Raw genomic sequence first — 17,621 nt, 5'->3', positions numbered from 1 at the left:
ATTGTTGTTCTCTTCAATATGCTGCTTGTTTGTTTCTAGCAATAATAATGCTTTAATTATTGTTTTGAACATTTAAATTAATTTTTGTACTCTTCTACATTAAAATAGTTACTAAAACACAAAATAAATGTGATTTTATGTTAATACAAATCTTAATATAGATAATTATAAATGACTTGTTACGTTTCAATTCTTTTGTATACTCTTTAAAATAATGAATTAGTAAAAGAGATAATAATGCAAATATATTGTTTTGCACATTTAAATTAATTTTAGTATTCTTCAACATTAAGATTATTAAAACACAAAATTAAAGTGTTTTATTTTTGTGAATTCAAATATTAGTACAAGTAATTATAAATGATTGGTTAAGTTTTTATTCATTTGTATACTCTTTAAAATTATTAAGTAAAAGAGATAATAATGCTAATATATTGTTTTTGGGCTTTTAAATTAATTTTTTTATTCTTCCACATGAAAATAGTTACTAGAACACAAACTAAATGTGATTTTCTGTTAATAGAAAGATTAATAAAAGTAATTATAAATGACTTGTTACATTTCAATTCATTTGTATACTCTTGAATATTAATTAATAAGTAATAGAGATTAAATTGTTAATGGAACATTTATCATAATAATAATGGTAATTTTCTTTAATATCTACAAAACTGAGGCTATAGAAATCGGTATTGTCAATATTTAATTCGTAAAAATATCTAACGAACACACACAATTTTCACATACATAATATATATTTATTTAAGGTGGTGTAAAACTATGCTATATATTTATTTGTAATTTGAATATGCCAGTGTTGCTAAAGACGTTTTGGCGTCGAGGGTCCGGCTCGATTGCAGTTATCGATATCTCGATAGGAGTCGGTCAGGCGTTAGTCTCTTTTTTGCTGGCAAAAAGTAAAACAAAACGATATGGAATAATTTGTTTTTTGTTTAGTTTCCGTTCAAAACCTCGCCGATTGTACTTAATTTACACCTCCTTTCCAACTTTGTGGCGCCCGCTAATTTGCCGTTTTTCGTTTGTTTGTTTGCTTGACTTTTTGTGCCAACATGGATTCCTCAGGCGGAGCAGTACTTAAGCCGATCGCTGGTTATCCGAGATGTCTGTGTGGACCACGGCAAACTCCGGTGGCCTAGAGACGCCCGCAAAGACGCCCGATTCCAGGCAGCCGCCCGGCAGGGGTGCACGCAACCCGAATCCCATCGTGACCGCCACCACCACGCAGCACCACTTCCAGCACGTTGTCGCCGCCGCCGTTGCAGCAGCCACCTCAGTGGCCACCGGCCACCAGTTCCCGCAGCAGTATCCTCAGCATCACAGCAACAGTCCCACTGGAAGCGGCAGCAATAGCAACAACAGTGCCGGATTCAAGCGTTCCAGCCTGAGCAACTCGCTGCTGCAGTTCCCGCCGAACCCGCCCCCGCCGCCGCCATCACAGAACCAAGCGAAGGTAAGTCCAATAACAAATCAATCTCCGATCTCGGTATCTTCCATTTCCCCCCCCTCCCCCCAGCCCCATCTCTTCATCCTTACCTACCGTCTCTTTCGCACCTTTTAAAGCGATGCTATGGAAGCCCCCTCTCTCGTTAAGTCTCTCTCTTGTTCTCCGACGCGTTGGCAATGGGCACATTCAGCAGAGAAAGTCGCTGCGAAGTCCGTGATTTGAGCTGTGATTTCTTAGATTCTCTCTCTCATTTGGTTCTTTTTTCCCTCCCTCAAACAATGTTTTGGCAATGGGCGCATTCAGCAGAGAAAGTTTGTTTGTGATTTTAAGCTGTGATTTTTTATATATTTTTACTAAGCCGTGATTTTAAATAATTATCAAATTTGAATTATTTAATTACTAAGAAAATTCCACCATGAAAAATTAATGTCTTGATTACTTTGTAGATTTTCAATCAAATTTAATAACTGTTGCAGTTTTAATTATTAAATTTCCCAATCAAGATTTAATCAAAATAAAGCGAAGAAAGAACAATGACAATTTGTTGAGAAGGCTGTCGGATATAATTTGTACATTCTACATAATTCGTTTAGCTGCATCTATATTTAGGTATCTAAAAGCGATATGAACTAGAAACATTACAAAATCATTTATGCAAGGTGCATTTTTCGAATAGTCGCAACAAAAGTGTTTTTATTAAAGAGCAAAGGGGCAAGTTATATAAATTTTGTATTAAATACTTCATTTTGGAGTTGACTGAAGATATGCCAAGTGCTTGGTTATGTGTAATGTTCCAGTCCGTAAATGGTAATTAATAAATCTGGTTGCAAGTGGTTAAAGACCTCATTATAAATCACATAATTCCCCGTAAATAAATTCGAAATCCCCTGCTGAATGCGCCCCATCGATCGAGAAACGAAATTTCTGACAAACAAACAAGGCCTAAGTTTCAAGTCGAACGAGATTCTGGCACACACACACACACACACGCACACACATGACTGCGTTACCTGGTGAACCTGCTGAATTATTGAACATTGTTTTTTATTTTGGTCTTGTTGTTGCTTTTTGACAATGAAATTGTAAATGGAAATTGAAGTGGAAATGGAAATGGAATGGCGTAGAACCCGGCGTCTGCTTGGCTTCGCGGAGAACCGCTTTTGGGTTCCCTTATCGCAGCGGTGTCTTATTTGCACATTTTCGCCGGCGATAAAAAATAAACAAGAACACATCCACACCCACACCCGGTCCACCCACGAGTTTGGGCCTGCTCCTTGGGGGCGGTGTCTCTGAAATCCAGGTGTGTGTTTGCATACGAATTTTGGAGCGAAATTAAACACCAACCGCCAGCTGACACCTTCCGTTTCTTCTTTATCGGTTTGACTTATTTTTATTCGAATTTTTTAAGTGGCTCCGCTTTGGTTTTACTCTGGAGGAAGTCAGACAGCGGCGACTGGGGAATCTCCAAACGAACTCGTTCCGCTTGACATTTCATTTTATTATTAAAATTAACCAGATTTGTATCAAAAAAAGGGAGCACTTTCGATTTCCTAGAGTTCTGAATCAATTTACAGGCAGTTGCGACTTCTTCAGATACTTTTATTACATATATTTTAGATTGTTTTATAGTTCGAAGCTATTACTGATACCTTTTGAGCCTTTTTTACTTTCCTTTTCGATTTCTTTAACATCTAACTTTTGTCTCATGCAGGATTCTCTATTACTTTTTGCATAATACTTGTTCAAAACATCTGTTTTACGCCATTGTTTATTTGTATATCAATTTGTGTTTTCAGCTTAATTCAAATGTTGTTCCAAATTTGAAACTTGAGATTACACTCACCTGATTAATGCTTATAGTTATTTTTAAATAACCTGATGTGCTGTAATGAAACCAAAATAAGATCTTAAATATGCGTCGAAATGGTGCTGCATTCCATGAGGTGATTGAGGAATCCAAAAAAGGAAAACAATTTCTAGAAGTTTATAGTATTATTTTGTATTTCAAGCATGACACTTGCCTTTAAATCAGAGATAACCATTATAGATATAGACCACGTCATCTCACGTACAATTTGTGCAAGAGCATAATGACCTACGATACTGTGTTACTCGTCTTCCTGATCGTCTTTGAGTTCGTGGATGGGGTCAAGTGGTTATTTTGTTTATTAATTGGATCTTGAATTCAATAGTTTAAGTTCAGGGTCTCTGAGTGTGCTGATGTGTGTCCCGTCTTGTGTGTGTGTGTGTGTGTTGTGTGTGTTTTAATCACTCAATTTGTCTTCCCCATTCACCAGTCGATGATCGCTGATCGATTGCCAAAATCCCCTCCTCCCACACCACCCACCTTCAGTCGGTTACTTTGTTTGTTTTCCTGTAGTTTTGCTTTCGCCTCTTTCGATTCTTTACCTGTCTGGTAGTGCGCTCTCTTTTCGCTTCTATTTCTCTCCCACTCTCTCTTTAAATGCTTTCATTCAAATGGCTTTTCTACAGTAAAGCTTCACTGAAAGGAATTTTGCTGTAGTGTTATTTGTAGAATTTTTTAAAATTGAATCTTGAATAAGTTTAATCGAAGTTTATTCGATTTTTTAAGTTTAAACATTTTAATATAATTTGATGTTTAATATATTTGAACTTAGCTTCGAACTGATTCTATTTCTAGCATTTTATTTTGAAATCTTATGAAATTATATATATAAAATATATATATATATATATAAAATATATATAAATATATAAATATATATAAAATATCAGAATTCGAATATTATATATTTTGAAAATTCTTATACTCAAAATGTTGCAAAAGATAACTGAAAATTAACAACTTTCAAATTCATAATTAAATTTCCTTGAAAAATATCTAACAAAATTATACATTAATTTAAAAAAATTTATAATTTATTTATTAAATTTCGAAAATTATAATACTCAAACTTGGAAAGTTTGAAACTGTAAAAATCAGAATTATTGTATTTAGAAATCGTACAGTTTTTGAATTTCCTTATGTATTTGATTTTTAAAATTTGTCAAAATTCTAGAAATTGGAAAGTTTCTTTCTTCGCGAAGCCTGACTGTAGTTCACAGTTCGATTTTCACTATTTGTAGTTGTTGTTGCTCTTTTGTGTCATCGCAGGCCGCCTCATTCGAGAATTGATTGTCGAATTTGAATACGTCGCCGTCGTCGTCGTCGTCGTCGTCGTCGTCGCTGCTGGCGCTCTGCCGGTGCTGCTGCTGTTCTGCGGGCAGAGCCGTATCAGTTAGTTGTTAACTTGCCATCGCCGAAGGAACAAGAGGCGCGAAAAGCTCGAAAAACCGCGAAAAACCAATGAAAAGGCGAACGGCGGAAAGCGAAATACTGAGTGTGTGTGCAGCACCTGATTCAAAAACCAAAGAAAAAAACACAAATCCGCAAAGGTTTTACATTTCGATTCCGATTTCTTGCGTGCTTCTTGGTTTTTGTATTATTTTTTTTTTTTTTTATTTTTGATTTTGGCGGAAGTGGCACTTGCGGTGCTCTTGGTTTTTTCGGCTTTTTTAGTCGGTTTTCGAGCGTTCAAGTACCCAGTAACATCTCGCTGGCCTCGTGTACAGAGCAACAAGTGCCCAAGCCTTTATAATTTACATTTTTATAAAGCACATAAAATGTTTATAAATAAAAAGTAAATATTATTTCAAGAGAAAATATATATATATCACCAGAGCAAGAGCAAGAGCAAGAGAGAGTGTGTGAGAATAGTGAAAATTTTCGCATGCGTGTGTAATTTGCCGATCAATTGTCATGTGCACAACAACACACTCGTCCGTCGGCTGTCTCAGGAACTGCACAAAATAAAAACAATACTCTCGGCGGTACTATTATTCAGAATCATCAGAATCATCATCATCAATGGGAAGCATTGCAAAATCAACCAAGTGAAACGGAACCCAATAAAAAAAAGTCATCATCGTCGTTGCTGTCTCTGCCGCTGCCTCTGCCTCCGTCTCTGCCGCTGCTGTTGGGGAAACAAAAATTGAATTTGAATTTAAATTCTGAAAAACAACAACGAGATTACACACAGTGTGACAAGTGGCGAAACGGGCTCTAGAATTGCGCGATAACCAGGATTCAGTTTTTCCAAAGACTTCAATCGAATCCCTGGAAACCTTGGAAAACCCAAAAGGATAACACGAGAGTATTACCAGGACAAGCCAACAAGATCAACAATTAAAATTCCTTCAAGTTATTCAAAGAAGAATATATATATATCACAAAGATCAATTATCAAATTGCTGCAAAGTGAAGACAAGTGAAAAAGTCGTTAAATGAAAACTGCCGCATAATTGAGGCAGGGCGTTGTCGTCGATAACCAACATGCGAACCTTATGACCCAATGGAATATTTATTTATTAATGTATGTATATATACCCAAGGCATATGCCAGGCACTGGAAATCAGCAGATCGCCACAGAGAACACAGAGAGCGGAATTTGTAACAAAAATCCCATTAAATAAGTGGGTGCTAAGGTGTGATCTTGGAGTTTAAAAGCTTAAAATTAAAGTAAGCTAATAGTTTTGGACAGTATAAATGTATATGATGAAACAAACCAAGAGACTGCTTAATGGAAAAGTGAAATTGAACTGAAAATTAAATGTATGAATAACATTTTATAAAGATTATTTGATGTAAACGAAAAAGACAAGAATAAACAAGGCTTAAATTAAGTTTTTGAGAACTGTGAACTAGAAATCACCATAATATATCATATTTAACCAAGAAAAGACTTGACAAAGTTGGTACAAGTTTAAAACTGGCTTACATTATAAACCCAGACGATCTCGTAACCAAAACTCGGACCAGCAGTCCATGCCACCCTTCGAAGAGGATCAGGAACAAACCGAGGAGCAGCAGCAGCATCACCAGGAGTTACCTCTGAAGCCGCCGCGCCGCAAGAGAGCAATGAAGACTGGGATCAGTGATCAGGAAGCGGTTCATCCGCCGCCGGCCGAGGAGCATGAGGAAGAGCATCTACTGCCGGAGACGGAGACCCACATGCACACAGCAATGATGAGCAGCAATTTACGCTATGCCCGGGCCAATTTGAGCCACAGCAACCTGTTGCTGAGCCACCAGCAGAGCTCCTTTGACACATCCACCGAGCGAACCGCCAGCAGTGAGACCCTGGACGTGTTGCCTGTCTCACGACGCCTGGCCTACCAGATGCAGTTTCAGCAGCAGCAGCAGCAGCAGTTGCAGTTGCAGTTGCAGCAGCAGCAGCAGCACCAACAGACGCGATACGGGATGCGGCAGCAGCCGACATCGGCCTTGGCGAGTGCTCTGCATGCCACTGCCAGGTTGGCGGCCAGTGTGGATGCCTATACGGCAGCTGCCACAGCCACAGCCACAGGCACAGCCACACCGACGGCACCCGGCGACAACCCGAACCTGAATCCGAACCTCAGTCACCTCCAACAGCAGCAGCAGCAGCAGCACGCTCACAACCTAGCGAATCTCAGAGCGAGCAGTAGGTATCTCTACCACAGCCAGTTCAATTCGAGTTCGCCGCAGTCGAGACGCTTCAACGCTTCGACAGTGCGGGAGGGCTCGCCGGCATTCGCAACAGCGGCAACAGCAGCAGCATTAGCGGCCGCCTCGGCCTCCGCAGTAGCCCCACTAGCACCACTAGCACCACTCGCACCACTTGCCTCCATAGCATCGCCGTCCCCCATCGCATTCGCTGTCCCACCGCCACCGCCGCCGCCATTTCAGTTGCGCACCTACCAACAGAACCAATCCTCCCGCTTTCAGCCGCGTGGCCACCATCGCACCGCCAGCAGCAGCATGTCGCAGTCTGGCGAGGATCTCCATTCGCCCACCTATCTCTCCTGGCGCAAGCTGCAGCTGAGTCGGGCCAAGCTCAAGGCATCCAGCAAGACGTCCGCATTGCTATCAGGATTTGCCATGGTGAGTAATTCATCCTGTAGATAACATGGAAATGTGATTAATATTGAGGTGTCTGCCTGTCTCTTGTTATTTTTATTTAAAGATGTATGTTTTTAAATAAAATAGGATGTTTTTAGGATGTAATAGTAATTTGTAATTGTGTCTTTTCAGTTCCCTTTAAAGGAAATACATTTTTTAAGGCAAGAATAATAGTTTTAGTGGTATAAAATATTTATCTTTGGAGAACAGTATGCATAGCTCTTTAGTTTTCAACATTTCTTAGTTGAAAAATAATAGAAAATGAGTTGGGGATATAATTTATATAGTAATATTTAGTAGAATAATGATAACTACTCATGATGTATGATATTTGAGTTATATAATATTTATAAAAAAGCTATTCCATTTTCTTTATAGGTTATGTAAGGGATAATATTTTTGGAAATATCATAGTAAACATAAAGCTTTGTAAACAAACTATTTGATTAGTAGAAAATACATTGTTCTTGATCATATTTATAAATTTAAATGAGATTATTCAGTCAGTTTTAGTTAAATGCTTTCAATTATCATTAGAAATTGGTTTAACAACCTCTAACTTTACTAACTTACTAGCAAATGAACAAATTTTAAATAAATATATCTTCTTCAGGTAATTTTTAAGCTATTTAAATAGTTTTTAGTGACTATATTCTCACCCTCCGCTGTGCATAATTCGTAAGAAACATTAACATTAAACCAACTTAATGTGCAGGGTCAGAATATGTCTGGCAGAAAGCACATAATTTTCTTTATCTTTTTTCCTAGTGCTTGTTTTTGTTTTTAAAAGAGAGATACAACGAATAATGAATACTCTGCCTAACAGAACTATAGAATTATTACAGTAAATATATATATTATATTACTAACAGAGTTCCACTTGACTTGATTAGAGGCTTGCTTACAACGAAATCTAATCCGTAATTTGTTCCATTCGAGTGGGCAGCCTGAATGCTACCCCTTAGTTCAAGTAAATCTCTATATTGACTATAATACCTACATATATGGGAAAAGAATCGGACTAATTGGATGTCTGCACTTTCCTATATACCTGATTAGCATAATTCCTCTTTGATGCCGCATTGAGGGCCAAAAATTGTGTTTTCTTTGCTGTTTTTGTTTGTATTTATTGGCACTATCTTTGTCTTGGGGGGAAACAAGTCTGTCTGTCAGTCTTTTTACCCATTAATCAGGGGTAGCTTGGGCTATTGTAATTATGAATGTGAGGGAAGTCAAGGGAAATTAATAAAGATTGATTCCATGGGATTCCCCGCTTGTTTAAAGGTCTTGAATGACAGAATTCCCATATATTGTTTATGAAATGAGTGAGATTTGTTACCTATATTTAGTATTTAACGTTTTTTTCGTATATGGATTAGTAGTAGTACCAGTATAAGGAGAAATTATAGATCCTTAACATTTTATACAAATTTCTTATATATATAATTTTTTACTACCTAACTATGGATGGTTTTATGATCTACATTGATGTATCTTGAGAGACAGTTTAATTAAGTGACGAGGTATTTATTAGTTCATTTCTGGGTCTGACAACGTGTTAGACATTCCACATGCACACACCTAAAGCAAAGGGGATCGGATAAATTAGCCCATAGAATATAGAGGAGCAATCTTGCTGCCAAAATGAGATCTCTCTGTGATTTTCTCTCTTATAGCTAATAATAATAATAGGGGCAATGTGGGGATATTATTTCGATTCTTCTCCCAAATTAATAAGTAACAATTAATGACGAATTTTTGTCTTATTTAAATGGACAGGTGGCAATGGTGGAAGTGCAACTGGATCACGACACACAGGTGCCGCCGGGAATGCTGGTGGCCTTTGCCATCTGCACCACCCTCCTGGTGGCTGTGCACATGCTGGCCCTGATGATCAGCACCTGCATCCTGCCGAACATCGAGACGGTTTGCAATCTGCACAGCATCTCCTTGGTGCACGAATCGCCGCACGAGAGGCTCCACTGGTACATAGAGACAGCGTGGGCCTTCTCCACGCTGCTGGGATTAATCCTCTTCCTGCTGGAGATCGCCATCCTGTGTTGGGTGAAGTTCTACGACTTGAGTCCGCCGGCGGCTTGGTCCGCCTGCGTTGTCCTCATCCCGGTGATGATCATCTTCCTGGCCTTCGCCATTCACTTCTACCGTTCGCTGGTGACGCACAAGTACGAGGTGACGGTGTCGGGCATCCGGGAGCTGGAGATGCTCAAGGAGCAGATGGAGCAGGATCATCTGGATCATCACAACAACATACGGAACAATGGCCTGCAGTTTGGAGCATCCGGGGACATTGTCTAGCAGGCAGTTTAGTGGGGATCCAGCGGCGCTTTAAAAGACATATTTTTGCGGCTCAGGGCTCTAGCCTCTCAGACTAAAAGAAAAGAAACGAAAAGAAATAACCATATATTGTAAATTTGTAGTTTGATGCAAATTGTGATACGCATAAGGCAGTAGATTTTTACTATATCTCTATATATACATATATTTTAATGCGAACTGTATTCGATGGCGACAATGACGAAAGACCCTAATTAAAAGCAATACTTTGTGGAGCATCATTATTATGTTCGATGAATATTCCTCAGAAATTAGCTCATATCTGTTAGCAAACAAAAGAAAAACAATTTTATATTTATTGTGTCTCCTTCTTAATTTGTACCACTTCCTTGGCAGTCTTCCCTTTTAATTGTTTAAGCATTACAACTCGAGTTTGTCTTTTAGTCCCTTAATTTAATGTTAGGCCAATTATGTAAGCGATAGAAACTGCGCTGTAATTTATATGTATGAGTAAACTATATATTTTCTATAAACTTATTTAGATTTTTAATATATTTAAGGGGGTTTTCCATTAATTCTAAGATTAAATTGAACCTGAAACAGTAATTGTCAAAGAAGTTAGACTCTGTTTTAGTCAACTAGCTTTCCCCTTTAATTTATACCCCTGATTAAACGATTTCCTTCACATATATGTACTTACCCGCCACAAACGATTTTCTATTGAGGCAATGTCTTTGGCCTCCTTAGGGTTGCGTGTTGTCCCTTCTCAATGCTGGAGGAAGTCAAATGGTGGCAGGACATGCTGCTTGTAGCTGTGGCTTCGGGTTGATTAGAAAAAGTGACACCGCACGCACGCTGCCCCCTCCCACAAGAGACACCACATGGCACCGTCGTAGATGGCTCCGGGCTCCTGGTTCCTGACTCCTCTGACTTCAGTCATTGACGACATGTCGTCGTGCCCGGCAAGTGGATATAGTTCCGGTGTTCGTTGCCAGCGTTATCCCGGGGGCAATGGTCGTGGCAGGTATCAGGGCAAGTGGTTGGGCAACCAACACCATGGCTATGGCGTGAAGAAATCGGGACGTGGCCTGGTCTACGAGGGGCAATGGCAGCGTGGTCAACGGCATGGCTATGGCACCCTGCGACAGGAGGAGCCCGACGGCAGCAAGCATCGCCTCTACGTGGGTCAGTGGCAGCAGGATAAGCGCAGTGGCGAGGGCAAGCAGTTCTATCCGGATGGATCGGTATACTACGGCCAGTGGCTGGCGGATAAGCGAAGTGGTCGGGGCATCTTGTGGCGGGCCGATGGTGGTGTCTATGTGGGAGAGTGGCTACTGGATCAAATGCATGGAAGAGGAGTGCTTTTCACGGGTGAGTCAGGTGAAGTATAAAGAAAACTGGTTAATAAGGTTAAACAATTTGAAATTAACTTATAATTTTACTTGAGTTTTTTTTTAATATTTGATTAATTAAGATATTAAATACGAAGTATTGAAATATATATTATTTCTGACAATAATTCAAGAAGATCTAAAGATGTGCTTTAGGGAACTTTAGTCTATATTTTATAGTTTCATGAAATTCAAATTTTATAAATATTATAACTTGGCCAAAAATGCATTAATTTTAATTCGGAAAGCTGTTTTATGCTACTTTTTATTAGGTTAACAAATCAGCATTGTAAATTCAAATCTTAAAAATTTTAACTTTTATTTTAATTTTAGAAAATTTCATACACCTAAAAAAGTTGAAAAAATTTAGTAAAATTGTATTACCCTACTTTTATGCCAGATCGACTCGCCTGTTGATGCTGATCAAGAATATATATGATTTATAGGATCGGAAATGACTTCTTCACTGTGTTACAAGCTCCTGACTAAAACTATTATATCATTTTTGAGTCGACATTTATAAATATTTTTATATGACAATTTGTTCAACAAATCAAAGTTTAAAAATCTTATAACTTAGCCAAAATAGGATTAATTTTAATTCGGAAAGCTTTCCTAAGCCAGTTTTTATTAGCTTAATAAATTTGCTTACTCAATATGCAATTTTTTTAAGTTAAATTTTTTGACAATTTTTGACATCATTAAAGATAGAAAAATAATGACAAAATTTTTGAAAAAAATTTGGTAAAAAAAATTGTTTCCGGAAATGCCTAGATCGATTCGTCTTTTTATGCTGATCAAGAATATATATGATTTATAGGGTCGGAAATGGCTCCTTCATCAAGAATACCTAAAATGTGTACATTATAGGAACTTTAGATAAATATTTTTATATGATAATTATTTTGGGAAATCACAGTTTTTCAAATATCATAATTAAGTCAAAAATGCATAGATTTCAATTCGGAAAGTTGTTCTGTGCTAGTTTTTGTTAGATTTTTAAGTCTGCATACTCAATTTGAAATGTAAAAAAATTAATTTTTTAACCATTTTTTTTTTTGTTAATTTTAATCCTCATAAAATTCTGAAAAAATATAAAAAAATTATTTTCTTTCAAACATGCCTAGATCGATTCGTCTTTTTATGCTGATCAAGAATATATATGATTTATACGGTCGGAAATGGCTCCTTCATCAAGAATACCTAAAATATGTCTAATAGAGGGACTTTAGATCAATATTTTGATAATATTTGAAAAAACTCCATAAAATTATATTTCCTTTCGTTCATGTCTAAAAAGATTCCTTTATTGATCCTGATCAAGAATATATATGATTTATAGGGTCGGAAATGACTCCTTTACTCTCTTTTAGACTTCCGACTAAAATATTATAATACCCTGCAAGGATATAACTTTGTATTTTTAAATGTATATATTTTAAATAATTATCGTTTTTTGAAAATTCCCCCTAATAGCAAATGGAAATCGCTATGTGGGCCAATTTGAAGGAGGCTGCAAATCAGGATCCGGAATTTATTATCATGGAAGCAAGGATGTTGATGGCCAGCGCATACAGCGCGGCTTTTGGAGCCAGGACGTTTGCAGGACCTCACTGATGCCCCTGCAGCTGCCACGCTGAGCTACACCAAAGTCCATTAAATTCCAAGCACATAATATATATTCAAATAATGCTATATATATATGTAGGTAAAAACACACATTTTTATATAAGAAACATACAAACCGAAGCTAATATAAAACTAAATGAAATAGTCTCTTTATAATCTCTCAGTCACTTTCTCCTACGACTTCGTGTGCCCGTGGCTTCTGGTTCTGTGGCCTGCTCCGGTTCCGTCACTGCCACCGCACGTCGGGGTCTCCTCGTCGCTGTCTTTGGTGTCTCCTCCGGTTGCCGTATCCTTGCTGCCCTTGTGCTTCGTCCGGTGACTTTCTGTGATGGCGTCGGTGCGACCACAGCCTCCGGACTTTCATCGACAAAGATGGCCATATTGAGCTTGGACTTTACTTTGGGCTTTGGTTTTTCGGTGGTCTTCGGCAAGGAGGGCTTCAGGCTGGTCGTGGGGCAGGGTGACTCATCATCATCGTCGCTTAACACGATCGGCTGGCAGGTGTCCAAGTTCACGGGCGGAGTGTATTCGCTGGAACTGCCACTGCTGCCGCTTGGCGGACGCAGTTCCAACTCTGTGAAAATCTTAAATTTGGGTCCCTTCTTGGCGGACTTCGTGGAGGACTCCTTATCCGAAGGGGTTTCGTTTTTTCTTTCCGGCGAGAGAAAATTCAAAGCTCTTCGTAGGCTCTGGCACTGCGCACCCTCCGCCTCCACTAGGTTCTCGGGTTTAAGCTCCAGTTCCGCTGTCTTCAGCTGCGTCATGAAGTTGTAATTGTAGTCAATGTCCATGGCTTGGAGAGGCGTTTCCATTCCCAGCTGAGCCACAGTTATTGCGTCCACATGTTGGCCCCGAAAGCGCAAATAGTTGGCCCTATAAAGCTGCTGGACGTGGAGCATGGAGCCCAGGGAATCGCTCAGCTCGGGACTCTCCTTCAGTTTGCTCTCCGCGCTGGCATAGAAGTCATCCAGCTGGTCGCTGTTCCTCTGGAGAAAGCAGAGGCGTGCATGAAGGCAGCCCATTATGAAGTAAGTGCTTCGCAGCTGAAAATTTCCACGTATAACTGCGGGAGCCTCGCTTACGTTCAAATACCGATCCAGACTGAGCTGGGAACTGGGACTATTTGGACGCAGCATACTCGGCAAGGCCACATCCAAATGCTGCTGCTGCTTCCTGATGGGTTCCACCAGCTGCAGAAGATGCATGTTGCACGCCAGATCACTTAAGGCCGGATCCTGGACTTCCTTCTTCTCCATTGCCAAAGGTTCGGCTTCCTTTCGCTTCAAACGCTTGATACCCATACAGTGTTCGATGAGTCGCAGCTTGGACTGAGCCCGGTCCAGGTTCTCCATCTGTAGATTGGTCCACAGCCAGGCCAGAAAGACCTCAATGGTCCTTAGGGCCAGTCCCGATTGCAGGACCAACTTGAGAACAATGTTGGAGAAGGCCAGCCGTTCGCTTAGCCTATTGGCCGAGCATTCCGTGCTCTCTCGAACCAGAGTCGAGAGCAGCAGCTGCAGGTAGCCGCCGTCCAAGCTAGAGAGATTGCAGAAGTTCCTCACATTATCCTGCAGCGTGTCCAACTGTCGCAGCGGCGTAGGCATCCTTGGATATTCCTCCGGGTACCTCTGCTCATAGCTCAGCCGAAAACGCACCGTTTGCAAGGTGATCAAGACTATGTCGGTCTTTCCCAGACGCTCGGGCAACTCTCCACGTAGCTGCTCCACTAGGAGTAGAATTAGCTGAGCATGACTGAAGCACTCCCGCCTGGCATAATAGCTGGCCAGGTGGCACAGGCACAGCATTACCGTGGAGTCCTGGCGCTTGAAGAACCTGCCACTCGGCAGCTGCGGCCACAAATCGTCCAGGAGATCCTCCGCTCGCTCCACTTCCTCGGACAAGTCCAGTTTCAGTCGAGGATTCACTTCATTTTGAGCCAAAAAATGTGTCAGTGCGCGTAGATAGGTAAAGCGATCCATTAGCATGCTTCCAATCCTCAAAAGCAACAGCCAGGCATCGTCCGCTTGAGCCTGATAGCCCATTGTGGACAAGGCCATGGCGGCGGCCACAGCATCGTCTATTAGGGCTTCCCAATCTATGGCTGTTTCCTCGCTACCCAGCGGCTCTTCGTCCGCTCGACAAAAGAAGGTATTGAAGCCAGCAATGGCTTCGCTGGCCAAATTAACCAGTCGCTGTTCTCTTTGGATACTGATCTCCGATAGATTCTGTCGCAGCAGCAGCTCCTCCAATTGATTCTCTCCAGTTTCTTTCGAGGAAACCGTGCACTTCTGAGCCTCCAAGGCATCAAGGAGCAATCCCACGTTTGCATGACCCAGGTTTAGATGTTCCATGCGGTTCAGCCGGCTGCGAGCCTTTAGCTTAGATATAAGCTCCTGGCACTCCCTCAATATGGAGCCATCGTTGCGCAGCTGCCTGGCCAGGAGCACCAAATGATAGTCACTCATTCGGCAGCGAATTAAGGATTTCAAATGAGTCACCGAGGGATTCCTCACATAATGAAGCGCCGCAAAGAGATCTGTGTCGTAGAGCTGCTTCTTCTCCGCGGGAGTCAGGGGATAGGGCAGCGGGCAGGACTCGTGCCACTCGAAGATGCATCTCTGGATCTCCTTTTCCTCCTTGCCCTGCTGGTGGTAATGCGAACAGATCTGTGACCTCAAACGAGCCGGATTCGTGAGCGAAGCCAAGTAGCTGGCACACAAGCGACCTGCTCTCTGGGGATCCTTGCAGTAGGCACTGGCCTTGAACAAACGTCGCAGCAGGCCTCGCATCTCCTGATGTGGAATCAAGGGACGCAACTTCTGCAAAGGCTCCAGCAGGTGACACAGAAGATCTATTTGCTCGGGACACGTAACCTGATCGGCCACATGAGTGAGCTGGCGTACCAGCTTGATGAGCTCTATGCTGGCTGGACCGAGACACTTAAGGCTCTTGGCCACGTCCATGGTGAAGCTGAGGATGCCAAGCAGGGGTTTATGTGGGGTCTAAAACGAGGAAAGTAAGTAAGTGAAAAGGAGACTTAAGCATTAAGGACTCACTCTATCCGCCTTCTGTTCCTGCGTCGGCTGCCAATTGATGTAAGCATCCAGGGCAGTCAGGCCAAAGGCCAGCATGCAGTGCCTTCGCACACTCGTGCAGGCCTCATTGGAGCAACTGCTGGCCAGCGGACTCCGCGTCACATTCACCGCCAGCCCCGCACAGCTGTGCAGAAGCTGAAAGTGAGCTGCATATGCCTCCGGACTGCCCTCGCCCTCCATTTGCTGCCAAAAGACCTGAAACGGTGACTGCAGTTTGCTGCCACTCTGCTGGAGCAGCATTTGCAGTCGCTGGATGGCCACCAGCAGGTCCGTCAGCCACTGCTCCGTGGCATGCGGTGTCGCCTTGAGCTCGAAAAAGTTCTGAAACTTTCGGATGAGGTCGATGTAGTTGCGTTTGAAGTTGGGCGTGGCTTCACGGACGTAGAGCAGCTTCAGGTAGTAATAGAGCAGCTGCAGGGCGTAGGTGAGGTTTGTCTCCTGGCGGAAGAGCTCTTTGCACATGCGGAGCAGCTGCAGTGACAGCTGCCGACTCGGTTCCGGGCTCAGCATGTCGATCTGGACCAGGGCCAGCATAAAGCTAAGATACTCGCTGAACTGATTGCTCAACTCTGAGGTGGAACTGGTGGCAAGGAGTCTTAATAGGGAGCCAAGCATCTTGGTCAGACTCTCCGAGGGCAGGAAACTCAGCGATTTCAAGAATGTCTTGCTGCGCTTGCCGAACAACGTTTCGTTAAGTCGCTCCAAAAGTGATCCGGTTTTGGTAATTTTCTTCAGTCTCATTGCCTCAAAAAGGTCTCCCAGGGATTCCAGGGCTTGGCACAGCTGGCTTGAGGCCTCCAGGGGCAGCAGTTGCTTCTGCATCAGCATATAGATTCCATTAAAGTGGGTCAAATGGATGTCCAGATATACTTTGTGGTTCGTTTCCTCCTGCAGGCGACAAGGCTCCGCTCGGATGAGGCCGTAAATCCGTTGACAGGCTCCTATAGATCGCTGGAAATGAGAATAACTATTAAATAATCTAATGATCTGGCAACACTTTATCCTAAAAACCACCTCTTGGCACAGGACATGCAGAATGTAGCGCAGGCTGGTAAGATGCGTCTCCCACAGGCTGGCTTTCTCCTCACAGGGACGCACGTGTGGCAGCATGACGGCCACCATATCCCCGTAGAGATCACCGTTCTGCTGGGGATTCTCCTTGACGGCTATGCAAATATGGCGCAGAACACTCAACTCGTAACGCAGCGCATACAACGCGTCATTGGTCCCACGCCGCAATCCCTCGACGATCTTGCGAAACTCCTCCTCCACAGTTCGGCATGCGGCCTCTATGTCGCTGCGTGTGCCTTTCTTCAGTTGGTTTCCAATATCACCAGGCATTTTGTCGCTTGGAATCGTCACATTTAATCAAAATTTAAGCGACGCCTGCTTTCTTCGTTCCTTTGCGCCAGATTTCGAGGGACAGTGTGACCAAACACACAAAATATACACCACTTTGCAGGGAAATAAACTACAATACATATCAGAAGCAAGGACACAAACCAAAAGAAGTGCAAATGCCTATCGATAGTTTCCTTGAGCTTGTGATAAAATATATTTATTTCTTAATAATTTGTAGTTAAAAAAGAATTTTATATAAAAGGCGAAAGACATAGAATTAGTTATTATTAATTTCAGCAAATGCACCATTTATGTAAGACAGTTTCCCTTGAAAAATTAATTATTTCGCTTTTGGGTTTCGAAAAAAATTACTTGTGAATCAATATTTTCTATTGGCATTAGGGACCAAATTAAGAACATTTTCTTTAAAAAATGTAATTTA

General features: G+C 41.5%; 3 protein-coding genes across 5 annotated transcripts; 2 read left to right on the top strand and 1 right to left on the bottom strand.

The window, feature by feature from the left end:
- Nucleotides 1–7: 7 nt before the first annotated feature.
- On the top strand, nt 8–10,257 carry Orai (calcium release-activated calcium channel protein orai). 3 transcript variants are annotated; one of them, XM_020944894.2, is made up of 3 exons: nt 8–1,471; nt 7,255–7,410; nt 9,208–10,257. In XM_020944894.2, exons 1-3 carry the CDS (start codon nt 1,121–1,123, stop codon nt 9,742–9,744), a joined length of 1,044 nt encoding a protein of 347 aa, XP_020800553.1. In that variant the 5' UTR covers nt 8–1,120; the 3' UTR covers nt 9,745–10,257. The 3 variants fall into 3 exon arrangements, with proteins under 3 accessions (XP_020800553.1, XP_086693740.1, XP_020800552.2); XM_086837614.1 differs by lacking the exon at nt 7,255–7,410; XM_020944893.2 differs by lacking the exon at nt 8–1,471 and having other exon boundaries at nt 4,602–7,410.
- Nucleotides 10,258–10,332: 75 nt separating this feature from the next.
- LOC110177921 (uncharacterized) lies at nt 10,333–12,880 on the top strand. Its single transcript, XM_020944901.2, has 2 exons — nt 10,333–11,094; nt 12,591–12,880. The coding sequence occupies exons 1-2, from the start codon at nt 10,620–10,622 to the stop codon at nt 12,752–12,754; spliced, it is 639 nt and encodes a 212-aa protein (XP_020800560.2). The 5' UTR covers nt 10,333–10,619; the 3' UTR covers nt 12,755–12,880.
- On the bottom strand, nt 12,771–17,285 carry thr (three rows). Its single transcript, XM_020944884.2, has 3 exons — nt 16,853–17,285; nt 15,800–16,789; nt 12,771–15,745 (listed from the first exon to the last, which is right to left on the bottom strand). Exons 1-3 carry the CDS (start codon nt 17,177–17,179, stop codon nt 12,908–12,910), a joined length of 4,155 nt encoding a protein of 1,384 aa, XP_020800543.2. The 5' UTR covers nt 17,180–17,285; the 3' UTR covers nt 12,771–12,907.
- Nucleotides 17,286–17,621: the final 336 nt, after the last annotated feature.

This window comes from Drosophila serrata, unplaced genomic scaffold, assembly GCF_035046125.1.
Source record: "Drosophila serrata isolate PLE 108 unplaced genomic scaffold, ASM3504612v1 contig_334, whole genome shotgun sequence".
In the NCBI taxonomy this organism is placed as follows: domain Eukaryota; kingdom Metazoa; phylum Arthropoda; class Insecta; order Diptera; family Drosophilidae; genus Drosophila; species Drosophila serrata.
Note: the sequence above shows the minus strand (reverse complement) of the source record. Positions and strands in the feature narration are given on the sequence as shown.

Bases quoted from the DNA above. Each gene is read 5' to 3' on its own strand.
- thr (XM_020944884.2), bottom strand. From the start codon at position 17,179: ATGCCTGGTGATATTGGAAACCAACTGAAGAAAGGCACACGCAGCGAC. The intron at 16,790-16,852 runs GTGGTTTTTAGG...TCTCATTTCCAG, and splicing joins TGCATGTCCTGTGCCAAGAG to CGATCTATAGGAGCCTGTCA. The intron at 15,746-15,799 runs GTGAGTCCTTAA...TCCTCGTTTTAG, and splicing joins AGGAACAGAAGGCGGATAGA to ACCCCACATAAACCCCTGCT.
- Orai (XM_020944893.2), top strand. From the start codon at position 6,313: ATGCCACCCTTCGAAGAGGATCAGGAACAAACCGAGGAGCAGCAGCAG. The intron at 7,411-9,207 runs GTGAGTAATTCA...TTAAATGGACAG, and splicing joins TGCTATCAGGATTTGCCATG to GTGGCAATGGTGGAAGTGCA.
- LOC110177921 (XM_020944901.2), top strand. From the start codon at position 10,620: ATGGCTCCGGGCTCCTGGTTCCTGACTCCTCTGACTTCAGTCATTGAC. The intron at 11,095-12,590 runs GTGAGTCAGGTG...TCCCCCTAATAG, and splicing joins AAGAGGAGTGCTTTTCACGG to CAAATGGAAATCGCTATGTG.